The 25,896-nt window shown below is 41.8% G+C and overlaps 1 protein-coding gene across 1 annotated transcript; it reads left to right on the top strand.

The window, feature by feature from the left end:
* Positions 1-80: 80 nt before the first annotated feature.
* On the top strand, positions 81-1,985 carry LOC127080679 (uncharacterized). The gene is made up of 3 exons (XM_051020990.1): positions 81-467; positions 597-1,001; positions 1,167-1,985. Exons 1-3 carry the CDS (start codon positions 81-83, stop codon positions 1,983-1,985), a joined length of 1,611 nt encoding a protein of 536 aa, XP_050876947.1.
* The last annotated feature ends 23,911 nt before the right edge of the window (positions 1,986-25,896 follow it).

Here is a 25,896-nt window from a genome sequence, read left to right as displayed (position 1 = left end):
AGACTTTCGACCCAATTCCTATGTCTTATTCTAAGGCTTTATAGCATTTGTTGCAGTTGAAGTTGGTTACCCTGAAAGAAATGCCTCCCTTGACCAACAAAGTGCGTGTAAATTTTAATGCCAACGCTCGTTGTGATTACCACTCTGGTGGTGTGGGGCAAGATGTGGAGAACTGTTGGGCTCTGAAATACAAAGTACAGGAGCTGCTGGATTCAAAGACAGTGCAGTTCATGTCGGTTAATGCTCCTAATGTCATTCAGAATCTGATGCATGTGCATGCTACGGCTGCTAATATGGTTGAAGTTGTATATACTGGTGAGCATTTGAATTTGATAACAGAGGTTGGTGAGTTATCTACTCCCTTGTTGGCTATCATGGAATATTTGGTTGAATACAGTGTGTATCCTGGTTGCTCCACTTTCTGTGAGGACTGTCAGAAAAGTGATGAGGGTTGTGGTAAGTTGAAGGTAGGTATTTAGTATTTGCTTGATATGGGTTTTCTCCAGTGTGACAGACCAATTAAAGAGTTGTAAAAAGAGAGAGTTGAGAAGGTTGAAGAAGAAATAGTTGTGACTTCTATCCCTTATACCGTAAAGAGGATTCTTGCGCCTGCTAGGCATGTCTCTTTGGTTGTTACCCTGCCGAGTCCAATTCCGTACTCGAGTGAAAAGGCGGTGCCTTGGCATTATGGTTCTGACGTCTATTATCATGGTGTTAAACAAGTGTTTATTCATGTTCCTGCCAAGAAGGAGGAAGTTGAGAAAGAATACGTGAATGCGGGGGACTTCTCTAGCGCTGGCCGAATCACTCGTAGTGGGAAAGTGTTTTCTCCACCCAATCCCCAAGATGTTGCAGATGCCTTAGAGAAAGCTAAAGAGAAGCAGGTGGATGATGGCCCTGGACCTGTTCAGGTCAACTTACCGAAGGATGATGCTGGTTCGTCCATAGCCCAAGAAGTTGAGGAGTTGTTGAAAATTATCAGGAAGAGTGACTACAAGCTGGTAGATCACCTGAGCCAGACTACATCCAAAATTTCAATCTTATCATTGTTGCTATGTACGGAATCTCACTGAAATATTTTGGTTAAGTTGTTGAGCTCGGCGTTTGTGCCTCAAGATATAACAGTAAACTAGTTGGAAGGAGTCGTGGCTGGAATTTCTGCGCAGAACGGTCTCGGGTTTATTGATAGTGATCTCTCTGTTGAGGGACGAAGCCTTAATAAAGCCTTTCACGTCTCGATTGAGTGTAAAGGGACTACTCTTTCTCGAGTTTTGGTCGATACAAGGTCATCCCTGAATGTGCTTCCCAAGTCTTCATTGATGAAAATTGATTATCCTGGTGTTGAGATATGTCCGAGTGACCTGCGCGTCAGGGCCTTTGACGACTCTCAGAGGTCAATCTTTGGTGAAGTAGATCTTCCGATTAAAGTGGGGCCTCAGATCTTTACTGTTACCTTCTTTGTAATGGACATACACCCAACATATTGCTGCTTGCTGGGTAGGCCTTGGATTCACGGTGCTGGAGCTGTGACATCTACTTTGCATCAGAAAATGAAATACCCTATCGGCGGTAAAATTGTAATAGTTTGTGGGGAAGAAGAGTATATTGTGAGTCACTTGTCGTATTTCTGCTACGTGGAAGTGGAAGGTGAGATTCATGAAACCCCATTTCAGGATTTTGAGGCGGTGCAAGTGATCAAAGCTCCTCAGTCTGAGGAGAATAAGCTTGTTGTTCAGATGTCTTTGTTGAAGGATGCTAAAGTTGTAGTGGAGGCGGGTCACCCCAAAGGTTGGGGCCGTGTGTTGGATCTCCCTCCCAAGTTTGATAAATTTGGCCTTGGTTTCAGACATACTATGGAGAGTACCACTCATAAGCTTTCAAGTTCCTTCACACTTGTGAAGTTTGCTAGTGGTGGTATTATCAGAGGTGGCCAAGTGAGCGCTGCTACGGATGAGGTGGACATAGATTATAAGATGGACCAGTGAATCAAGCCCAATGTTCTGGGTCAAGAGCTTAGCAACTAGAGTGCAACGGATATCGTCCAAGTCACCTTTAATCAAGAGTAATTGTCTTTTATGTTTTTTTTATCATGCAATAGTTCCCACGCTCTGCCCAAGGCGTTGGCAAATCATGTAGGGCTTCCATATTTCCATTTTCAATTTTTATCATGAAATAAAGGACGTCTTTTTGCATTCAAATATTTTGTTCATTGTCTTTCTTTTTTTGCTTTAATTTCTTTGAAAATGGCAATGTTTATCACACACACCCTAAAATATAAAAACATCATAATTGCATATGCACATCCACGTCATAATACATTGATAACAGTTTTGTTATGGCTCTTTATGACTTTGATAATCCGATCTACCAAGCTGAAGAAGAAAGTGAGGAAGATTGTGAATTGCCTGAAGAATTTTCTAGACTACTGAGGCAAGAAGAGAAGGTCATCCAACCGGATCAAGAAGATATTGAGGTTGTGAATATGGGCTCTGAGGACAATATCAGGATGTCAAGATCGATGCTTCTCTGGAGGACAGTGTGAAGATGAGATTGATCGCCATGCTGAAAGAGTATGCTGACATATTTGCTTGGTCATATTAGAACATGTTGGGGCTTGATATTGATATTGTTGTGCACCGCTTGCCATTGAGAAAAGAATGTTTGTCTGTCAAGTAGAAGCTTAGAAGGACCAACCCGGACATGTCTAAGAAGATTAAGGATGAAGTTCAGAAGCAGTGGGACGCTGGTTCTCTTGCTGTGACTTTTTATCCGCCTTGGGTAGCTAATATCGTTATTGTTCCAAAGAAGGATGGTAAGGTCCGTACGTGTGTGGATTACAGAGATCTGAATCGAGCTAGCTCGAAGGATGATTTTCCTTTTCCGCATATTGATGTGTTGGTTGATAACACTATGCAGTTTTCTGTATTCTCCTTTACAAATGGTTTCTCCGGTTATAATCAGATCAAGATGGCTCCTGAAGATATAGAGAAAACTACATTCGTCACCCCGTGGGGGACCTTTAGCTACAAGGTTATGCCGTTTGGTCTGAAGAATGCTGGGGCAACTTACCAACGCGTTATGGTGACGTTATTTCATGACAAGATCCATAAGGAAATTGAATGTTATGTATATGATATGATCGCCAAATCCCACACGAAAGAGGAACATTTAGTGAATTTTTTGAATTTGTTTGAAAGATTAAGAAAGTTCAGACTAAGGTTGAATCCCAACAAGTGTGCATTTGGGGTTCGATCGGGAAAATTGCTTGGTTTTCTGGTCAGTGAAAGAGGAATCGAGGTCGATCCTGCAAAAGTAAAAGTTATTCAAGAGATGCCTGCACCTAAAACTAAAAAAGAAGTGTGTGGGTTCCTAGGGAGATTAAACTACATTGCTCGGTTTATCTCCAGTCTAACGGCCATGTGCGAACCATTACTCAAATTGCTAAGAAAAGATCAGGCGATAGTTTGGAATGATAACTGTCAGAAAGCATTTGAAAGAATAAAAGAATATTTGCAGGAACCTCTGGTTCTAATGCCTCCTGTTGAAGGACGACCATTAATCATGTACCTTACTATTCTCGATGAGTCGATGGGGTGTGTACTAGGGCAGCATGATGAGTCTGGTCAAAAAGAGCATGCAATATACTACCTAAGCAAAAGTTTACCAGCTGTGAAATCAAATATTCACTGCTTGAGAAAACTTGTTGTGCTTTAGCGTGGGATGCTCGCCGACTACGGCAGTATATGTTGACTCATACCACGATGTTGATCTCAAACATGGATCTGATCAAGTACATCTTCGAAAAACATGCTCTCACAGGAAGGGTGGCCCGTTGGCAAATGATTTTAACAGAGTGTGATATTCAATACACTACACAGAAAGCTATCAAGAGTAGTGTCATTGTCGACTATCTGGCTCACCAGGCCGTCAAAGATTACCAGCCAATGAGGTTTGAATTTCCTGATGAGGATGTGTTATTCCTGGATTAATATTCTAACAGACCAAACCCGAATGAAGGACCCGAACCGGGAGCGCGGTGGACGCTCGTGTTCGATGGTGCCTCTAATGTTGTGGGTAATGGTGTTGGTGTTATTATTACTTCTCCTACTGGATTCCATATTCTGTTCACTGCTCGTATTTGTTTTGATTGCACAAACAATACAATGGAGTATGAGGCTTGCATTATGGGACTCGAAGCTGCGATTGACATGAGGATCAAGTTTCTTGAAGTGTATGTGGATTCTGCACTTGTGATTTGTCAAATCAATGGAGATTGGGAAACTCGGCACCCAAATATTATCCCCTACAGAGAGCATGTGATGAAGTTGATTCCTTATTTTGAGGAGATCACTTTCAGCCACATCCTAAGAGAAGAGCACCATTTAGCTCATGCTCTAGCTACCTTAGCTTCAATGTTCAAGGTTAAGTGGGAGAATGAAGCGCCTTCCATCATAATTATGCGGTTAGATGAACTGGCATTTTGCTACACAACTGATGATGATCTTCGAGATGATAAGCCTTGGTATTTTGATATCAAGAGGTACCTCGAAAAGCAGAAGTATCCTGAAAATGCAACGATTACAGATAAGAAGACGTTGAGAAAGTTGCCAGCTAAATTCTTTTTGAATGGAGATGTGTTGTACAAGCGGAATTATGACTATGAAGCAAACAGAATTATCAAAAAAGTTCATGAGGGATCATTTGGAACTCACTTCAGTGGTCATGCCATGGCGAAAAAGATTTTGGGAGCAGGTTACTATTGGATGACCATGGAGACCGACTGTTGCCTTCATGCTAAAGCCTGTTACACGTGCCATATTTACGGAGACAAAGTGCATGTTCTTACCGTGCCTTTGAACATCATGACTTCTCCTGGTAGCAATCAATTACTTCACCAAGTGGGTTGAAGTTTCTTCCTATGCAAATGTGACCAAGCAGGTTGTTGCCCGCTTCATCAAGTAGAACATCATTTGTCGTTCAGGAATCCCAAAAAAGATCATTACTGATAATGGATCTAATCTACATAACAAGATGATGACTCAATTATGCTAGAACTTCAAGATCAAGCATCATAACTCTTCTCCCTACCGTCCGAAGATGAACGGATCAGTCGAAGCATCTAATAAGAACATTAAAAAGACTATGCAGAAAATGGTTGTGACTTATAAGGATTGGCATGAGATGCTTCCTTTTGTGTTACATGGCTATCGTACTTCGGTACGCACTTCGACCAGAGCAACCCCCTTCTCTTTAGTTTATGGCATGGAAGCAATATTGCCTGTAGAGGTTGAGTTTCCCTCTTTTCGCCTGTTGATAGATGTCGAGCTTGATGAAGCCGAATGGGTATAGAAGTGACCGGATCAGTTGAACCTGATTGAAGAGAAGAGGATGACTGCTATATGTCATCGGCAATTATACTAGAAGCGGATGAAGACGAAATTCGACCGGAAGGTTCGTCCTCAGAGCTATCGAGTGGGTGACCTTGTTCTGAAAAGAATTATTCTACCTCAGTCAGATCCCAAGGGCAAGTGGACTCCGAATTAAGAAGGACCTTTCGTTGTCAAAAAGGTTTTCTCGGGAGGGGCCATGATTCTAGCCACTATGGATGGAGAAGATTTTCCACTCCTTGTTAACGCATACATAGTCAAAAAATACTTCGCATAAAAGAGACCCGCTAAGTCGACGACTTAGGCAACAATGGGCATCCCGGCGAGCAAAAAAAAGAAGAATAAAAGCTCGGGCAAAAATTAGGGATAAAAAAAAGAAGAAATGAAAAGAATTGTACACCCGCTAAGTTGAAAACCTGAAAAGGAAATTTAGGCAAAAAAGAGTATTTGTGGATAAAACCCTAAAGGGCGATCCAGGCAAAAGTTAGGGATTAAAAGAGAACGACTACGTCTTGTGTTGGATCTCCGATTTCACTTTAGACAGAATTTTGAAGGCCAAGAATCGATCCAATCATTTTCTTTAGAAAGCAACGGGATGAGAGCGTTGAGGACATAAGAGCCATAGTCGAACTGGAACCTGATGGATATCCGTTCACCGTTGCCATTTTGTAAATACTAATTTGTTTTACTTTTGGCAATCACCTCTTTCTAGGGGTTGCTTCCTATTGTGATTGCCCATTCATGGGCTAATTTTCAATCAATAAAATACTATTCAGTCAAAATCTCTCTGTTTTATTTTTATTTGTTTTGTTTGCGGAAGACGCCCAAATTTTTGATAAGCATTGCATTTGAAAATTTAAGGCCTTGCATAACATGATATATAAACATGTGAGATTACATGTGATTCTAGATAACCTGGTTGGTAGCCGGAGTAATCCATATCATACTCGGGGCATTGTTTGTTTGTCTGTGTTGTAGGAACGGTGTTCCGTAGCAGTTGTTTTCTTAAAGTCGGGGATGATGAGACGGTAGCCAAGGTGTTGTTGTCATCTTATCCCCGCAAGTCGTATTTATGAGATCTCTCCCCAAGTCGAGGGTTGGCTAAGAGGATCTAATTTCCCGGCATTTTGCTTGCTTCTAGCACATCCGTTTGTTGGATTGTGGTTGTTCCCCAGTAGGTGTCTACCTGAGGATGTTCCCCAAGCAGAGAGTGTGATGGAGAAGGTTAATCGATGAATGTCCCCAGGAGAGTCTTTCCCAACAGGTGTTGTCTACCTAACGATATTTCCCCAGACAGAGTGTTGTTTGATGTTCCTAGCTCCCCAGCAGATGGTTTGGGAGGTTGTGTGCCAGAATTCTTATTCCCCGGGGATGATATCTCTAGGAAATTGAAATTCCCTCGTGTTCCCCAGATGAGAGATGTTCGACGATTTGTTTGTTCCCCATAAGAGATTCTTCATCCCCAGCCGAGCGTTGTCTGAAGTTTCTATTCTCCCTAGTAGGGTTGTATACGTCAAGGTTGTTATATCTCCAGCAGATTGAGATTCCCTTGAGTCCCCAGTGAGTATCAGTGAAGTTCTTGTGATATGATTCTGCTATCCCCGCAACAGCGCCAGGCTAGAATTCTTGTTCCCTAAAAGTTGATGATGGATCCTTATCCTCAGCAGGGTTAACATTTCTAGCAGGAGGTCGACTGTTTTCCTTTCCCCAGCAGAGTGACGCCTCTCGCCAGAAGGTCGACTGTTGCTTTATCCCCTGCAGATTATGCACCTGGTGGTTTCTCCCCACAGAGCTTCGGGTGTTGCAAGGATTTCCCGTAGGACGTTTCCTTGTATCTCATTTATTTCCAAACAAAGTCAGGTATCACTACATTTGCATCCTCTAAATGTGTAATTTTCATTAACCTTGGAATGTTACTCCATAAGAAAAATTCAAACATGCATCAACGTACAAGCCAATTGAGTTGATTTCTTTGCAGAGGTCTTTAGAACATTGTTGTCCCCAGTAAAGCTGCCAAGATCCTATCCCAAATTCCAATTCTTATCCTATCCCAAATTCCAATCTTATCCTATACCAAATTCATATGATATCTTACCTCTGAATTTCTTTCCCTCAGATATCCTACCCTGAGCCATTTCCAGATATCCTATTCTGATTCTAAAATTCTATCCCATTTTCCAAATTCTAAATCCTTTCTCCAAATCCTAAACCTTTTACCCTGTTGTTTGCCTCTATCACAGAGTGCAAATTTTTGGCTTCATTTTGGTATTCAATCCTCTCACACCCTGAATGATTGAAAGCATTCGCTTTTCAACCTCTTCGCTCTAAGAAGATTGAATAGGGGCAGTTGTTGTACCCTAAAATTCGCACTATACTTTTTAATACTTTTGGCTTATGCGTCGCCTCATTTGCATAACATTCACATATAATCAGCATTCATATAGGATTAAGGTCCCTGCTAATTCATTCCAGAAGGCTTCAGTGTCCTCGTCTTACTCTACAAGCGCTAGGATTTTCTTTGTTAAAAGACTTGACAGAAAACGGAATTTGGTTTCGCCGTATGAAGCAAGAATTCAGGTTTCGAGTCAAAACGGGCTCCACAGGGGTGCCAGATCATTTTCTCAGGGGCTCGATCCCGTTATTATTATTTCCAGATGTCATGTGATTATTTTCGTCAGAGTTGGCAAGAGTATCCAGGCGTTTCAGCCGATTCTGCGCGTTTTAAGCAGAAAATAGTGTTTTGTCGCAAGTACGAAATTCATAACTTTTGCTCAGAAGACTGTTCCATAATGGATCTTTCTCTGTCTATTCCGTATCAACTTATTCTACATTTCATATATTGAGGCCGAAGGCCAATTCCTTGAGGAAGATAGCGGAAACTAATTTTCAACAGAAGTTTTGGAGTTTTCTGCTTACCGTCTCCCGGTTGTTCAAAATTCCGTAACTTCTCACCTGGTCAACATATTGATACGGTTCCTTCGCCATGTTGTCCGTATGTTTATTATCTTCATTTCATCTGTTGAGGCCTAAGGCTAACTAAGTGAGGAAGGTCTCCGAATACGCCAAGTACCTGAGTTTATACAGTGAAAAACTGTGTTGAACCGTTGTTTCCTGTGTGTCGCATCCGCGAAAAAACAACCGGCGGGCTAAAACAAAAAACAACACAGAGCCGCCACTGCGCGTTATTTATCCCAAGATAGGGAAAGGAAACGCTCAGAGAAACCTGGAAAAAGCATGGTCTCGCGACCAAAGAGAAAGGGTAAGGGAGTCGGTTACGCAAGGGGAAGGTATTAGCATCCCTCACGTCCGTCGTACTCGACGGGATCCACGCTCTAAGAAAAGAAAAGGTTGCTAAAACACCACACACACACGCACCGAAGACAACACAGGTGGGGTTAAGGGGGAGAGAGCTCGATAGGACGTCGCATCCTATGCCTACGTATCTCGTATGGAACGAGAATCAGAGCTGCCGTAGTTCGGCTCACGCACGCCAAACAAGCAAACAGAAACACAGGCAAACATGGAGCCTGAATGCCAATCACTGGACTTACATCAGCATCCGAACCAAAACACACACAAAAGGGCAAACGTGGAGCCCGACCGCCAATCACTGGGCTTACATCGGCATCCGAACCAAAACACGCACAAAACGGCAAACGTGGAGCCCGACCGCCAATCACTGGACTTACATCGGCATCCGAACCAAACACAAGATAACAAGCAAACACACACAAAAAGAAAAAAAAGTGCCCGGAGAGACCTCGCACGGTCTCCTGCCTACATACCTCGTCTGGAACGAGGATCAGGGCGATGTAGTTCCCCCGAAAGGGAAAGAAAATCTAGCCAGAAACCAAGGGAAGACACACTACCAGGGAGCTGTACTCGAGCCTAGTGTTGTCATGCATCATTGCCCTACGTTGAGGTTTCTACCTACTTGCACAACTGCAAGCTAATCCTATCCAGGAAGAAAGCAAGCATACAAGCATACAAGCAAACAGATATTCACAAAGCACACACTATAACCAGTCAAGTGAGGCTCAAACAATGGGTTTGACTGCCGAAGCAAGTCATATGTACATAGGTAGTATTCGCTTTTAACCTTGCCATTGCGAGGCTAAGGTGAAGCAGATGAAAGGTGAGTGAAGATTAGACTTCACAGCTCTTATCCCTGACCAGGGAGAGCTTCAGACAAAGGAGCGTGGGTCCAGAATGGAGGGACCCTTCTACGCTCAAGACTCTGACTCGATTGTGCAACAGCACAAGATCTTGGGTTTGTGTCCCAATGCATCAACACACAGCCGTGTGAGCAGAGGGACGACTCAACAGAATAGTGGGGGATAGATTGCATATCCCTTTGATCCACCAATTGCCTCATAGAGGTCTTTACCTGCTTGGCACAAAAAGTAAACAACCACAGACATCGCCTCTTAAGGAGGACTTCAGACAGTTGCCTGGCCAAGTAACAGGCCAGGTCTTCCAGACTACATGAAGAATAGAAGTCCTACCTCAAGTGGTTTAAAAACCAAGCAGCAGCAAGCAAGTTCTTAAAGAACTGTAAGCGACTAAATGTACCTGAAATCAATCAAGTATCATCAGTACTCAGACAAACCAACAATAAACAGCAAAAGTCAATCAGTTAATCTGTACAAAGCAACACAAGTTAATGCACACAAGTGCAAGCCATAAGCCTAAGCTCAAGCATCAAACCTACAACACAAAGTCAATGTTAGTTCACAACATCAACCAAACTCAATTCAAATTGCCTTGAAGCAATCTCCTTAAGCATTGTGCATTTCATCCTGAAAATCCAAACCAAATGTGAGAAACAAGACCACTAGGCCAAGCCTAGGGTCCAAAAGGGAGAAAAAAATCTAAACAGCAAGCCAAACCAATCCAAAATCAAATTAAAACCATTCAAAAGCAAATGCAATTGGTCCCATGCTTATACCATTCACCAATATCAATTCATGCACAATATACCACACACTAGGTCAAATACAACACCAAAAGTCCAAACAGAATGACTTCAATCAAAGGCATACCAAAACAATTCCAAAAATCCTCAAATAATTCACACCTAAACAGGACACAATCAACAAGTAGCATGTCAATTTTCAGCTCAATTGGACAAAAGAAAGTAGGTCAATGAAAATCAAAAAGTCCAGACACAATTATGTAAGCCAATTCAAGACATCCAAGCAAGCATCCATTTCAATAATTCATAAAACAGTGACAACAATTAAGAAATGAATGGGACCAAAAGCATGATGTCCCACAATGTGTCTACAATCAACATATCAAATTTCATCCTCATCCAGTACCATATGAGAATTTCACAAGCAAAATGCCAACATGTGTCACATAAATTCACAAAATGAGCATATAGAGAAGAAAATTATCAATCAATTAGAAAATGCAACCAAAAATTCCAGCAAAATTCACATGTTATCTCAACATTTCAATGATCATTCATGCAAAAAATTAGCTCAATCAAACAATTATAGGTCATGCAAATAAAATCAGAAAGTTGACCTAGCTTGGTGTGACACAAATTGTCACACCTCTATTCAAAAAATCATATCTCCATCACCAAGTATCCAAAAATCATAAACTTTACATGGAAATCACCATCAACATGTCCAGAATAAGCACAAAAATTTTCATTCATTTCTTTACAAGTAGGTGCATTTCATGATAGATATGGTGAAACATGCAAAAAATGCACACAAGTCAAAAATCAATAGGCAAGGTCAAAATTTCTCCATGCACAACTTATGGTATCATGCCTATAAAATTCTAGACAAAATTTGGGATCTATCAAAAAAAGCCTCACTAATTTTGGATTAATAATGAATTTTTTACGATTTTTATAAGTTTGTTAAATTATTGAATAATTATTTAAAATGAATTATGATATAATTAAATAACAGTGGCAGAACCGTAATTCCATGCCAGCCGGTCCAAACTCATGTGTTTCATTAATGTGTTGTCAGCGTGCTATTGGACTGATTTGGAGGCAAACAGAAATTCAAACGGAAACCAGCATGGAACGGATCTGGAGCAAAAATTTCCAGAATTCTTCTTCTTCATCGCGTGTTCATCAACCTTCCAATTCGGTTACGCTCAAATCCTCACCAAAACTCACAAATGATATACCAATGGAAAGGTCTAAGCATGTAGATCACGAATATACAAACGAAATCTCCTAATTCTAACCATGGCGAAGGGATCGAGCAATTAAAGTTTCACATTCAAACATTCAAAGCATGATATCTCTCTCTACAGTTAATCATTTCCAAAACTAAGCACATCATGACGATCTACATGCAACGATCTTTCAAACGCATATAATAATTTAAGAAAATAAGAGTTTCGAATCTTGCACCTTGAATGAAGACAGTAATGATTCTCGCTGTTTCTTGATGCAAAAGCTCCAAACAGATGTAGCACGATGATAGGGAAGGTGAGTGGAATGCTTAGGTTAGCTCAAAGATGCTTCTATTGCGAGAAACTTCAAATCACCATTGTTGAGCATTATGTGAACAGTCACGATCCAGCAAGATTATGACAATGATTCTTCAAAACAGTTGAAGAAGAAAGCTTATGGAAGTTGAAGCAAAACGAATTTCTCAATTTGGTTGAGAATTGAGAAAGTTTGGATCAAGAGAAGTTTGATGAAGATTCTTGAGCTTTGGAGAAAAATGGAGGGAAAAACAGTTATGCCTTGAGAATTGTGATTATGATTTGCAATTCAGTTATAATTAGTGATTAAATACTCCACTCTAATCACTCACTTAATCACCAATTAGCAAAACACATGTAATTAGCATAATGTGCAATTTGAGTGAAAGGGCAAAAATGACTTTCCACATTAGGGCTCATGACAGCTATGTGACAGCTCAGACATCCTCTAAATACCATTTGGAATGTGTTGGCTTTGATCCCATGGCAATTGGCATTGTATTTCTCATTTTCCATATGTTATGCCAAAAAATGCATTTTCAAGTGAAGTTTCAAAATGGCCTGGCCAAATATTGCACCTTGAAATGTTATGACAGTCGAAACCATTTCTAATTGGCATATGTGAGGTGTTGCAAAAACTCCCATTCCAAAATTCCCATTATTTCTCAAGTTGGACCATTTTGCCCTTGGATCTTTAATTGTGCACTTGAAAAATGACCTTTTGCATTGACCATTTTTGATGAATTCCAATTATGCACCATGAAAGTACATGTCAAATGGAGTTTGCACATAAGAAGATCACTCAATTTGGACACTCCATGTGAAAGTTATGCCACTTTGATTATGGGTCATTTTTGAAATTGAATGGACCATAACTTGCCAACCATACATGAGATTTTCAAGTTCTTGGACTTTTTGGAAAGGTGAGAGCAAGATCTACAACTTTCATGTTGAACAAATTTTCATTTGAAGCTTCCTTGGACATGTAATTTTGTGGTCAAAAACTTTCCATTTTTGGAAACTTCCATTACAAGTCACTTTCTATTTTTGGCAGTCTTTGTTCTGACTTTATTTTCTCCATTCTTGAGCTTTGCAATGTCAAATAACACTTGTTCCAACATGAATGAAGTGTATCTAACTCAATTCCACCTCCAAATCCTCAAAATCAAGCACAGTTGACCACAGTTGACTTTTTCAACTGATAGATGAATCTGGCAATGCACTGATCAATCTGAGCCCCAATTCCCTGATGAAATGGCCCAAGGATGAAACCCTAGCCTCAATAAGCTCCATATAACCATGAAATGATCCCCCTCTCCATCATAGACCCCATCTCCTAGCCATGCCCTGATTGGCCCAATACAACTGATTAGGGTTGACCAGTGGTCAAAACCCTAATCTCAAAGAATGTGCTCCAACACTTGATGATGACAAACCATGATGATGATGATGAATCATTTCAATCAAGATGAAGACCAATCTCCTTGAGAATCAAAACCCTAATTTGGACCTCCACATCCTCAGATGATTAATGACCAGTCCAATGAAACCCTAGCTTGCACATGACCTCTCCATCTTCTGATCAAGACTAAGGAGGATGACTTGCACAATGTGATCACATGATATGCAATATGCAACGCCTAATGACCTAAAAGTGAAATGCAATATGTTAAGCTAGTCCCAAGAGAGGAGGGCAAATTTTGGGGTGTTACAGCTGCCCCTATTCAATCCACTGTGAACCTGTCGATATGAACAGCCTCGGCTTTCAGATGATCAGGATGAAGAGTGATTGAATACCAAGAACAGACGAACAAAATACACTCTGATGGGAAAATAATTAACAACGCCTGTCAGAATCGGCGAAGAACACAATCTCGAAGAAAAATCCGTCTGGAACGGAGAAAGTCGGCCTAATCACCGAAACAGCCTGTCGACCTGGATACCAAAATAAATGGTAACGCAGGGAGAACCATGGTATGAATACCGCACATCCGCTCGGGATTATTATTCCTTTCTTTTTTATGCTTTTCTTGAACCCCGAATTTTTTCTTTCGCGCAAATGATCCCAGATCACTGCATTTGAACCCCGAAATCTTCTTTCCTTGTGATAACTCCGCTGGCAATCGTCGGAAATAACACCAATCACCACTCTGATGGCGACATATCAGAGGGTACACCTTCAACCAGACACTGACTGATGACCGGGAAGAAACTCGACGTTTACTGGACATCGAACGATGATGTTTTACAGGACATCAAAGAAAACTCGACCAAACATTAAACAATGACTGGGAGAAAACTCGATGTTTACAGGCATCAAACAATGATGTTGACAGGACATCTAACAATGATGTTTACAGGCATCAAACAATGATGTTGACAGGACATCGAACAATGATGTTGACAGGCATCAAACAATGATGTTGACAGGACATCGAACAATGATGTTGACAGGACATCGAACAATGATGTTTACAGGCATCACGCAATGATGTTTACAGGCATCAAACAATGATGTTTACAGGCATCAAACAATGATGTTGATAGGCATCAAACAATGATGTTGACAGGCATCAAACAATGATGTTTACAGGCATCAAACAATGATGTTGACAGGCATCAAACAATGATGTTTACAGGCATCAAACAATGATGTTTACAGGCATCAAACAATGATGTTTACAGGCATCAAACAATGATGTTGACAAGCATCAAACAATGATGTTGACAGGCATCAAACAATGATGTTGACAGGCATCAAACAATGATGTTGACAGGCATCAAACAATGATGTTTACAGGCATCAAACAATGATGTTTACAGGCATCAAACAATGATGTTTACAGGCATCAAACAATGATGTTTACAGGCATCAAACAATGACCGACCAGACATTAAACAATGACTGGGAAATAACTTGACGTTGACTGGACATCGAATGATGATGTTTACTGACACCAAAGAAAGCTCGACCAGACACTAAACAATGACTGGGAAATACTGCTGCTCCAAAATCCCGCTGCTGAACTCCTCGGAGTATCGTCTTCACTGTCCGGCAAAACCAATCCTCAAGCGGTAACCACGGCTTGAATCGCGCTGATCGCGTAACGTCCTCTGATTTTATTTCCATCTCTGTCCGACGGAAACATTTCCTCCAATATCGCACTACTGGGGAACATTGCTGATCTGACGTCATGATGCTAAACTCCACAGAGTAACATCTTCGCTTTCTGGCACAACCACCTCTCAAACGGTAACCACGGCTTGAGACTAGCTCTATGCTTGCAACAATGATGCATGATCTTTTTCTGCGTAATGCTCCATAATTATGGAAATGCTACGCGATTTATTATTTTTTCTATGCAATATGCTATGCTTATTTACATGATGAATGCATAAAAAGTATCCCTCTCAGGGACTCTCCTGAGGAGCACGAGACACTCTGTTGAGGAACTCGACAATCTCCGATCTCCACCCTGCTGGGGAATATCACTGCTGCTGGGAAAAGGCCACCTTTGCTGGGGAAAACCTCCTTTGCACCCAATCTACCCGGGGAATACTGGGGATAGGAACCACCAACACTCTGTGGGGATACCACAATCTTTGACTTGCTGGGGATATACATCTCACCTCTGCTTGGAGAACCCTCACAGATACCTGACAACTTCACTGGGGAAATGCTCACAGATAGCTCTGCTGGGAAACAGCAACCTCCAGGACTGGCGGCTGGGAAATCATCGGTCTGACACCTGCTGGGGATAACCATCCTGACCCTGCTAAGGGAAACGAATGCTACTCCGCTGGGGATTACCCATGCAATCCATAGGTAGAATACACTGCTGGGGATGCAGATATCGGCCTGCTACGGAAACTTGTCCAATCCACTGGTAGGATGAACACTGCTGGAGATATATTTCATTGAAACCCGCTCCACTCGGGGAATAGCAACCTTCAGGCCTAGTTGCTGAGGAAACACCATTTAAACCTGCCGAGGATAACCATCCTGACTCGGCTAGGGAATCCACAGACCTTGGATCTGCTGGGAATTGGTCCTCTCAGCTCTGCTCGGGGACCTCGCTGGGGAAATGAGAAAAGTTGGTACAGAACACCCATCGACTCGTCGAACCATGGTATCCGCCTCCCAATCTCGTATCGGCTTTCCACTTTTGAGAACTCCCAGACTCGTCTGGACCTTTTCTGCTCCATCATCTTGTATTCCCAATCGCTCCGCGCTCGACAAAGAACGAACTCCTGGGACTTATACAGATTTTTTCAATTTTCCGACTTTGAAGAGTCTTCTTGATTAATTCCAAAGGTCGTCGGACGTCCTGTCGTCTCTTCATCGTTCTTTCAACTCGCCTGTCCCTGATTGGACTCTGCGGGGAATTTCTACAGACTTTCCAGTCTTCCGACTTTGAAGAGTCTTCTTGATTATCATTCAAGGATCGGCGTACGTCTCAACGTCACCTCGCCATCTTTCTGTTCATTCGTCCCTGATTGGACTCTCATGGGGATTTCTCTAGTCAAAGCTTCCATATCACAACCTGCAAGTGAGTGAAAATATCTAACAGTACCTGCAAAAGAGATCGTTAGATAAAATCGTGCCCCAGGCGTGTCAAGATTTCAACACTTGGGTCACTCAATCCTTCCGAATAAGATTTCAAGCTTTCAATCTTATAAACATGCATTGGAAGGACCCTGTATGTCTTAAAATGCAAAATTCTTTATCAAAAATAATCTGGATGTTTTTGCAATCAAAGCGGTAATGAAAACAAAAACAAAATTATTTGACTGAATATGCATTTTATTGATTTGAAAAGTGTGGCTCAAATTGAGCAATACAAAGGAAGCAATTCCTGAAAAGAGGTAATTATGCACAAAAGGAAAAATCTATCCTAATGGCAATGTGAAACCCGTGATCTCATCGAGTTCCAACTCGGTTACATCCCATATGTCCTCAGACTCTCCGTGCTTTCTGCCTTCTGAACAAGACGATTCCAATTGATCCCTACCGGGTATTATCCATGATGCTTTAACCAAAGCGCAAACGATCATGCCAGACGCAGTCGCTCATTTCAATCCCTCTTTTGCCTGGACCGCCCTTTCGGGTTTTCAATCCACCGGGATACCCTTTTTTGCCCAAGTCGCCTTTTCAGGTTTTCGACTTGCCGGGTGTACATTTTTTCATTCTATCCCTAATTTTTGCCCGAACCTTTCTTTCTGTTTTTTGGTTCGCCGGGATGCCCATTTTTTGCTTGGACTATTTTGTTCTTTTCGTCCAGCGGGTCTCTTTATACGAAGTATTTTTTAACTGCGTCCGCATTCACAGGGGATGGAAAATCCTCGCCATCCATGGTCGTCAACAACAAGGCTCCGCCAGAGAAAACCTTCTTGACCACGAACGGACCTTCATAATTCGGTGTCCATTTGCCCCTTCGATCGTTTTGAGGAGGAAGGATCCTTTTCAGCACCATATCACCCACGTGATATACCCGAGGTCGTACCTTCTTGTCGAAAGCACGCTTCATCCTTTGCTGGTATAACTGCCCATGACAAATGGCTGCCAGCCTCTTTTCTTCAATCAGGCTTAACTCTTCGTACCGGGTCCTTACCCATTCCGCCTCTTGCAATTTCACGTCCCTCAGGACTCTCAAAGAGGGAATCTGAACCTCAACAGGTAATACCGCTTCCATCCCATACCAATGAGAAAGGAGTTGCCCCAGTAGGCGCACCGAGGTTCGATACCCAGGCAACAAGCTTCGTACTCAGCCACCCTTGCTGGTGCATTTAAATGTTATCCGGGCAACAAAAGCTTATTCACCTTAACCTCCCCATCAGACATCAGAATCCGTTCGGATTCAGGGTCAAGCCCCTCCTCCGGGATCGGCTACTCTCAATCTTTCGATCAGAGCACCTCGAGATATCCTCATCAGGGAACTCAAACTTCATCGGTTGATAATCCTCAACGGGTTGCGGGGCGACGTAATCAGACAATACACCTTGATTGCTCTCTGAGAGCACCACAAATCAGTCAACATTATTTTGCTCCTCACAACCCATCCGGTCGATGCTGGATTCTCACACCCATACTTGATCGGATCCATCTCGGAAATCCACAAAGTGTTATGAACCAGCATACACTGTCTCAGTCGGCGAGCAGCCTATGCCAAAGTACATCAAGTTTCCTCGAACAGTGAATGTATTGTTTCACAGTCTGTAAACTTTTTGCTAAGGTAAATTGCATGCTCTTTTCGACAAGACTCGTCATGCTGACTCAATACACCTCGTAGACCCCTCGAAGGCCGTCAAGTACAGATTAACAATTGCTCCTTCCACAGGAGGCGTCAGAATCAGAGGTTCCTGCGACTTTTCCTTTTATTCTTTCAATGCCCCTTGGCAATCATTATTTCACCTGACCGTTTGATCTTTTTTTTTTCAACATCTGAATATAGGTTCGCACGTGGCTGTTAGGTGAGATGTGAACCATGATATGTAGTTCAATCTACCCAAGAAACCACGAACCTCTTTCTTTATTCTCGGTTCAGGCATTTTTCATTCTTTTTTTCTTTTTTTTTTTTTTTTTTTTTTTTTTAAGCAGGATCAACCTCGATTCCTCTCTTATAATGAACCCCAACATCTTACCGGACTGCACTCTGAATGTGTACTTACTCGAATTCAACCTCAGTTTGAATTGTCTCAACTGGTCAAAAGACCTGCCCCGGTCTGCCAGATGCCCCTCTTCTGTTTGGGACTTTGCTATCATGTCATAGCATTTGATTTCATGACGAATCATATCATGAAACAAAGTCACCATGGCTCTCTGATACAGGCACTAGCGTTCTGCTTCTTTAGAGGACGATCTCCTTTCCATGGTAGCTTGTGCACAACGACATCGGTATCCGACCCTGGCATATCCTGACATGACCAGGCGAAGGTATCCACATGTCCCTTCAACAAGACTACCATTCTGCTCTCGACTCGCCTCTGAAACGGCCCCACTTTTTTTTCTTCCTGACCTCGGCGGTGCTTGGAATAACAACCTCAACCTGCTCCTCGTGCGGCTGAATCACCTTCTCCTCTTGTTTCAACAATCTAGCTAATTCCCCTGGCAGTTCACAATCTTCTTCATCTTCTTCTTCAGCAAGATAGATTGGATTGTCGAAGTCATATGAGGTGTAACCAAATTGTTATCAACGAGATCCGGAGAATTATTTTTCGACTTTGGGACGAGACAAATCAAAAAAGAAAAATGAAAACAAACATTGCCATTTTTATTTGTTTTTAAACTGCAAAAATAAATGAAAAACAGGGAACACCGCTTTTTGACTGAAAAACATCCATTTATTAATGATGCAGAAATGCAAATTATGAACATGAGGTGGCCCTTACAATGGACCATTACGTGTCGGGCAACACGTATGGCTTTCATGCAAATAAAACTGAAAACAAGAAAGTACTACTCTTCAGGATGAGTAACAGTGCTGATCTTTTTAAGCCTTCCAGTTCTCTGCCACGCACGATTTTATCCATGACTCAAGTTCACAGTCACTGTCAGTCTCTTCCCCCACCGCATAGGCGCGATCTGAATTTCCCGTGATCACTCCCCTCATCACCTGCCCCGGTACCGACATGGGATCGGCATTAACATTCAACAACAGTGAAAAATGGAGGGCCTTGGACTCCACCAGGTCTTGGACAGTATGCTTAAAAGCTCTACAACCCTCAATGTTATGCCCAGGCGCACCAGAATGGAATTCACACCTGGCATTCTCATTATAGTTAGGTGGCCTCTGATCTGATCTCAATGGAGCTAACATCCTGGGCTGAACCATCCCAAGATCCCTCAACTTTTTAAACAGAGCAGCATACGGCATAGGTGGCTTGTCAAAATGGCGATCAACCCCCTTTCCTTTCACTTGACTCCCAGCTCCATGTGCCTTCTGTGGAGTTGGCTGAGGTTGCTGTCGGACTGACTGATTACCAGCAGGGATGGTTACTGCAGCAGTGTGCTGGTAGTAACGACCCCTACCGCGTCCTCTCTGGGCATACACAGCACTTGATTCACCCTCATCCTTGCGCTGGTCATTACCAAGGGATTTCTTCGGTCCAGACGACGAAGCGTTTCCCTGTATTTCCCCCTTCTTCAGCCAGTCTTCAATCCTCCCCACCTTCTCGGCAATCGCCTTCTGCCCCAAGGCGAACTCTTGCATGACATTAATCAGCTCTCCCATCTTCTCTTTCAGCTCGAGAATGTCGGCGTTGGACGGATTCATCATTCCTGTGTCAATCAAACAGGTTAGAAACTAACACCTGCAAAATAGAAAACAAGTTATTATGCATGAATGCAATGTCCATCCACATGAGGAAGACTCTGTCCTTTGATTCTGGCTTCATCGAGACAGATAATATTTCACCAATAACATTCTGACATCCGGGTGTCTCTCAACCAGATTCTCAATCCATAATACTCCCCATATGGCTAGATGCAGGTTCGATGCAGATGAATGCAAAATGAGAATGATGCAGATGTATGAATACAATGCACTGTGCCATCCTCCAAGTCTTCTGATCATCTGTTGCACTGAGTTACGGCCTCTGAACCGATCACAACCATCTGAGGGAATATGTAACCATAAATCCCACTCAAGGGTTCCGAAATAAACGGAACTGAAAGATACATCATCATCATCATCTGACAATCTCTGAGCAGATACCCATAACCATCTGAATCGGCCTGGGGAATCCTGAAATAAACGGATCCCCACTGATAAATACCACGGACAGCACTCCGGCGTCTCGGCAATAAATGACCAGAAATCCGACTTATAAATAGGACTCTGATCCACGGAACAAAAAAGTCACCATCTGAACATGCATCTGAAAGAATCACCCTCCCCTCACAGGTAAATTCTAATCAGGTCACCCTAAGGCGGATAATAGTCTCGACAATCGGGCAAAGATACTCAATGGGTTTGCCCTTTCGGGTGTGCCATTGTAGCTCTCCTGAGATCATCTAAACCAAAGATCCGGGAAACGATCGGTCACCAGAGTCAACAGCTCAGATGAAGTAACTCAACCAAAGTGAAATATTCCACAATGGAAAGCACTATCAAATGAACCTCGTCCGGCTTGTGGTATGTCACGTTGCAACATCGTACTGATATAGCAAATGAGGAACGTGAGACCACACTAATCCTAGGTGTACACTCGGGCCTGGGTTTTAGCCCCACTCAGAACACCCACCCCAAAACAGAGGAACCACCTGCACAGAGGACGACAACATGATAGTATGATGCATGCAAATATTTATGCAAATATATACACTGTTAGAATAATAAATGCAATAAATAACAGCACAACAAGCAACCTAAACTATCCTAGAACGCTAGGAAGGACTCGCTTAGGGAAGATGGACCAGCACAGGTCAACATCTATCATTGTCCCCAGCAGAGTCGCCAGCTGTCGCATCCGCGAAAAAACAACCGGCGGGCTAAAACAAAAAACAACACAGAGCCGCCACTACGCGTTATTTATCCCAAGATAGGGAAAGGAAACGCTCAGAGAAACCTGGAAAAAGCATGGTCTCGCGACCAAAGAGAAAGGGTAAGGGAGTCGGTTACGCAAGGGGAAGGTATTAACATCCCTCACGTCCGTCGTACTCGACGGGATCCACGCTCTAAGAAAAGAAAAGGTTGCTAAAACACCACACACACACGCACCGAAGACAACACAGGTGGGGTTAAGGGGGAGAGAGCTCGATAGGACGTCGCATCCTATGCCTACGTATCTCGTCTGAAACGAGAATCAGAGCTGCCGTAGTTCGGCTCACGCACGCCAAACAAGCAAACAGAAACACAGGCAAACATGGAGCCTGAATGCCAATCACTGGACTTACATCAGCATCCGAACCAAAACACACACAAAAGGGCAAACGTGGAGCCCGACCGCCAATCACTGGGCTTACATCGGCATCCGAACCAAAACACGCACAAAACGGCAAACGTGGAGCCCGACCGCCAATCACTGGACTTACATCGGCATCCGAACCAAACACAAGATAACAAGCAAACACACACAAAAAGAAAAAAAAGTGCCCGGAGAGACCTCGCACGGTCTCCTGCCTACATACCTCGTCTGGAACGAGGATCAGGGCGATGTAGTTCCCCCGAAAGGGAAAGAAAATCTAGCCAGAAACCAAGGGAAGACACACTACCAGGGAGCTGTACTCGAGCCTAGTGTTGTCATGCATCATTGCCCTACGTTGAGGTTTCTACCTACTTGCACAACTGCAAGCTAATCCTATCCAGGAAGAAAGCAAACATACAAGCATACAAGCAAACAGATATTCACAAAGCACACACTATAACCAGTCAAGTGAGGCTCAAACAATGGGTTTGACTGCCGAAGCAAGTCATATGTACATAGGTAGTATTCGCTCTTAACCTTGCCATTGCGAGGCTAAGGTGAAGCAGATGAAAGGTGAGTGAAGATTAGACTTCACAGCTCTTATCCCTGACCAGGGAGAGCTTCAGACAAAGGAGCGTGGGTCCAGAATGGAGGGACCCTTCTACGCTCAAGACTCTGAATCGATTGTGCAACAGCACAAGATCTTGGGTTTGTGTCCCAATGCATCAACACACAACCGTGTGAGCAGAGGGACAACTCAACAGAATAGTGGGGGATAGATTGCATATCCCTTTGATCCACCAATTGCCTCATAGAGGTCTTTACCTGCTTGGCACAAAAAGTAAACAACCACAGACATCGCCTCTTAAGGAGGACTTCAGACAGTTGCCTGGCCAAGTAACAGGCCAGGTCTTCCAGACTACATGAAGAATAGAAGTCCTACCTCAAGTGGTTTAAAAACCAAGCAGCAGCAAGCAAGTTCTTAAAGAACTGTAAGCGACTAAATGTACCTGAAATCAATCAAGTATCATCAGTACTCAGACAAACCAACAATAAACAGCAAAAGTCAATCAGTTAATCTGTACAAAGCAACACAAGTTAATGCACACAAGTGCAAGCCATAAGCCTAAGCTCAAGCATCAAACCTACAACACAAAGTCAATGTTAGTTCACAACATCAACCAAACTCAATTCAAATTTCCTTGAAGCAATCTCCTTAAGCATTGTGCATTTCATCCTGAAAATCCAAACCAAATGTGAGAAACAAGACCACTAGGCCAAGCCTAGGGTCCAAAAGGGAGAAAAAAATCTAAACAGCAAGCCAAACCAATCCAAAATCAAATTAAAACCATTCAAAAGCAAATGCAATTGGTCCCATGCTTATACCATTCACCAATATCAATTCATGCACAATATACCACAAACTAGGTCAAATACAACACCAAAAGTCCAAACAGAATGACTTCAATCAAAGGCATACCAAAACAATTCCAAAAATCCTCAAATAATTCACACCTAAACAGGACACAATCAACAAGTAGCATGTCAATTTTCAGCTCAATTGGACAAAAGAAAGTAGGTCAATGAAAATCAAAAAGTCCAGACACAATTATGTAAGCCAATTCAAGACATCCAAGCAAGCATCCATTTCAATAATTCATAAAACATTGACAACAATTAAGAAATGAATGGGACCAAAAGCATGATGTCCCACAATGTGTCTACAATCAACATATCAAATTTCATCCTCATCCAGTACCATATGAGAATTTCACAAGCAAAATGCCAACATGTGTCACATAAATTCACAAAATGAGCATATAGAGAAGAAAATTATCAATCAATTAGAAAATGCAACCAAAAATTCCAGCAAAATTCACATGTTATCTCAACATTTCAATGATCATTCATGCAAAAAATTAGCTCAATCAAACAATTATAGGTCATGCAAATAAAATCAGAAAGTTGACCTAGCTTGGTGTGACACAAATTGTCACACCTCTATTCAGAAAATCATATCTCCATCACCAAGTATCCAAAAATCATAAACTTTACATGGAAATCACCATCAACATGTCCAGAATAAGCACAAAAATTTTCATTCATTTCTTTACAAGTAGGTGCATTTCATGATAGATATGGTGAAACATGCAAAAAATGCACACAAGTCAAAAATCAATAGGCAAGGTCAAAATTTCTCCATGCACAACTTATGGTATCATGCCTATAAAATTCTAGACAAAATTTGGGATCTATCAAAAAAAGCCTCACTAATTTTGGATTAATAATGAATTTTTTACGATTTTTATAAGTTTATTAAATTATTGAATAATTATTTAAAATGAATTATGATATAATTAAATAACAGTGGCAGAACCGTAATTCCATGCCAGCCGGTCCAAACTCATGTGTTTCATTAATGTGTTGTCAGCGTCCTATTGGACTGATTTGGAGGCAAACAGAAATTCAAACGGAAACCAGCATGGAACGGATCTGGAGCGAAAATTTCCAGAATTCTTCTTCTTCATCGCGTGTTCATCAACCTTCCAATTCGGTTACGCTCAAATCCTCACCAAAACTCACAAATGATATACCAATGGAAAGGTCTAAGCATGTAGATCACGAATATACAAATGAAATCTCCTAATTCTAACCATGGCGAAGGGATCGAGCAATTAAAGTTTCACATTCAAACATTCAAAGCATGATATCTCTCTCTACAGTTAATCATTTCCAAAACTAAGCACATCATGACGATCTACATGCAACGATCTTTCAAACGCATATAATAATTTAAGAAAATAAGAGTTTCGAATCTTGCACCTTGAATGAAGACAATAATGATTCTCGCTGTTTCTTGATGCAAAAGCTCCAAACAGATGTAGCACGATGATAAGGAAGGTGAGTGGAATGCTTAGGTTAGCTCAAAGATGCTTCTATTGCGAGAAACTTCAAATCACCATTGTTGAGCATTATGTGAACAGTCACGATCCAGCAAGGTTATGGCAATGATTCTTCAAAACAGTTGAAGAAGAAAGCTTATGGAAGTTGAAGCAAAACGAATTTCTCAATTTGGTTGAGAATTGAGAAAGTTTGGATCAAGAGAAGTTTGATGAAGATTCTTGAGCTTTGGAGAAAAATGGAGGGAAAAACAGTTATGCCTTGAGAATTGTGATTATGATTTGCAATTCAGTTATAATTAGTGATTAAATACTCCACTCTAATCACTCACTTAATCACCAATTAGCAAAACACATGTAATTAGCATAATGTGCAATTTGAGTGAAAGGGCAAAAATGACTTTCCACATTAGGGCTCATGACAGCTATGTGACAGCTCAGACATCCTCTAAATACCATTTGGAATGTGTTGGCTTTGATCCCATGGCAATTGGCATTGTATTTCTCATTTTCCATATGTTATGCCAAAAAATGCATTTTCAAGTGAAGTTTCAAAATGGCCTGGCCAAATATTGCACCTTGAAATGTTATGACAGTCGAAACCATTTCTAATTGGCATATGTGAGGTGTTGCAAAAACTCCCATTCCAAAATTCCCATTATTTCTCAAGTTGGACCATTTTGCCCTTGGATCTTTAATTGTGCACTTGAAAAATGACCTTTTGCATTGACCATTTTTGATGAATTCCAATTATGCACCATGAAAGTACATGTCAAATGGAGTTTGCACATAAGAAGATCACTCAATTTGGACACTCCATGTGAAAGTTATGCCACTTTGATTATGGGTCATTTTTGAAATTGAATGGACCATAACTTGCCAACCATACATGAGATTTTCAAGTTCTTGGACTTTTTGGAAAGGTGAGAGCAAGATCTACAACTTTCATGTTGAACAAATTTTCATTTGAAGCTTCCTTGGACATGTAATTTTGTGGTCAAAAACTTTCCATTTTTGGAAACTTCCATTACAAGTCACTTTCTATTTTTGGCAGTCTTTGTTCTGACTTTATTTTCTCCATTCTTGAGCTTTGCAATGTCAAATAACACTTGTTCCAACATGAATGAAGTGTATCTAACTCAATTCCACCTCCAAATCCTCAAAATCAAGCACAGTTGACCACAGTTGACTTTTTCAACTGATAGATGAATCTGGCAATGCACTGATCAATCTGAGCCCCA

This window comes from Lathyrus oleraceus, chromosome 5, assembly GCF_024323335.1.
Source record: "Lathyrus oleraceus cultivar Zhongwan6 chromosome 5, CAAS_Psat_ZW6_1.0, whole genome shotgun sequence".
In the NCBI taxonomy this organism is placed as follows: domain Eukaryota; kingdom Viridiplantae; phylum Streptophyta; class Magnoliopsida; order Fabales; family Fabaceae; genus Lathyrus; species Lathyrus oleraceus.
The sequence above is the reverse complement of the archived record's forward strand: the minus strand, read 5'-3'. Positions and strand labels throughout refer to the sequence as shown.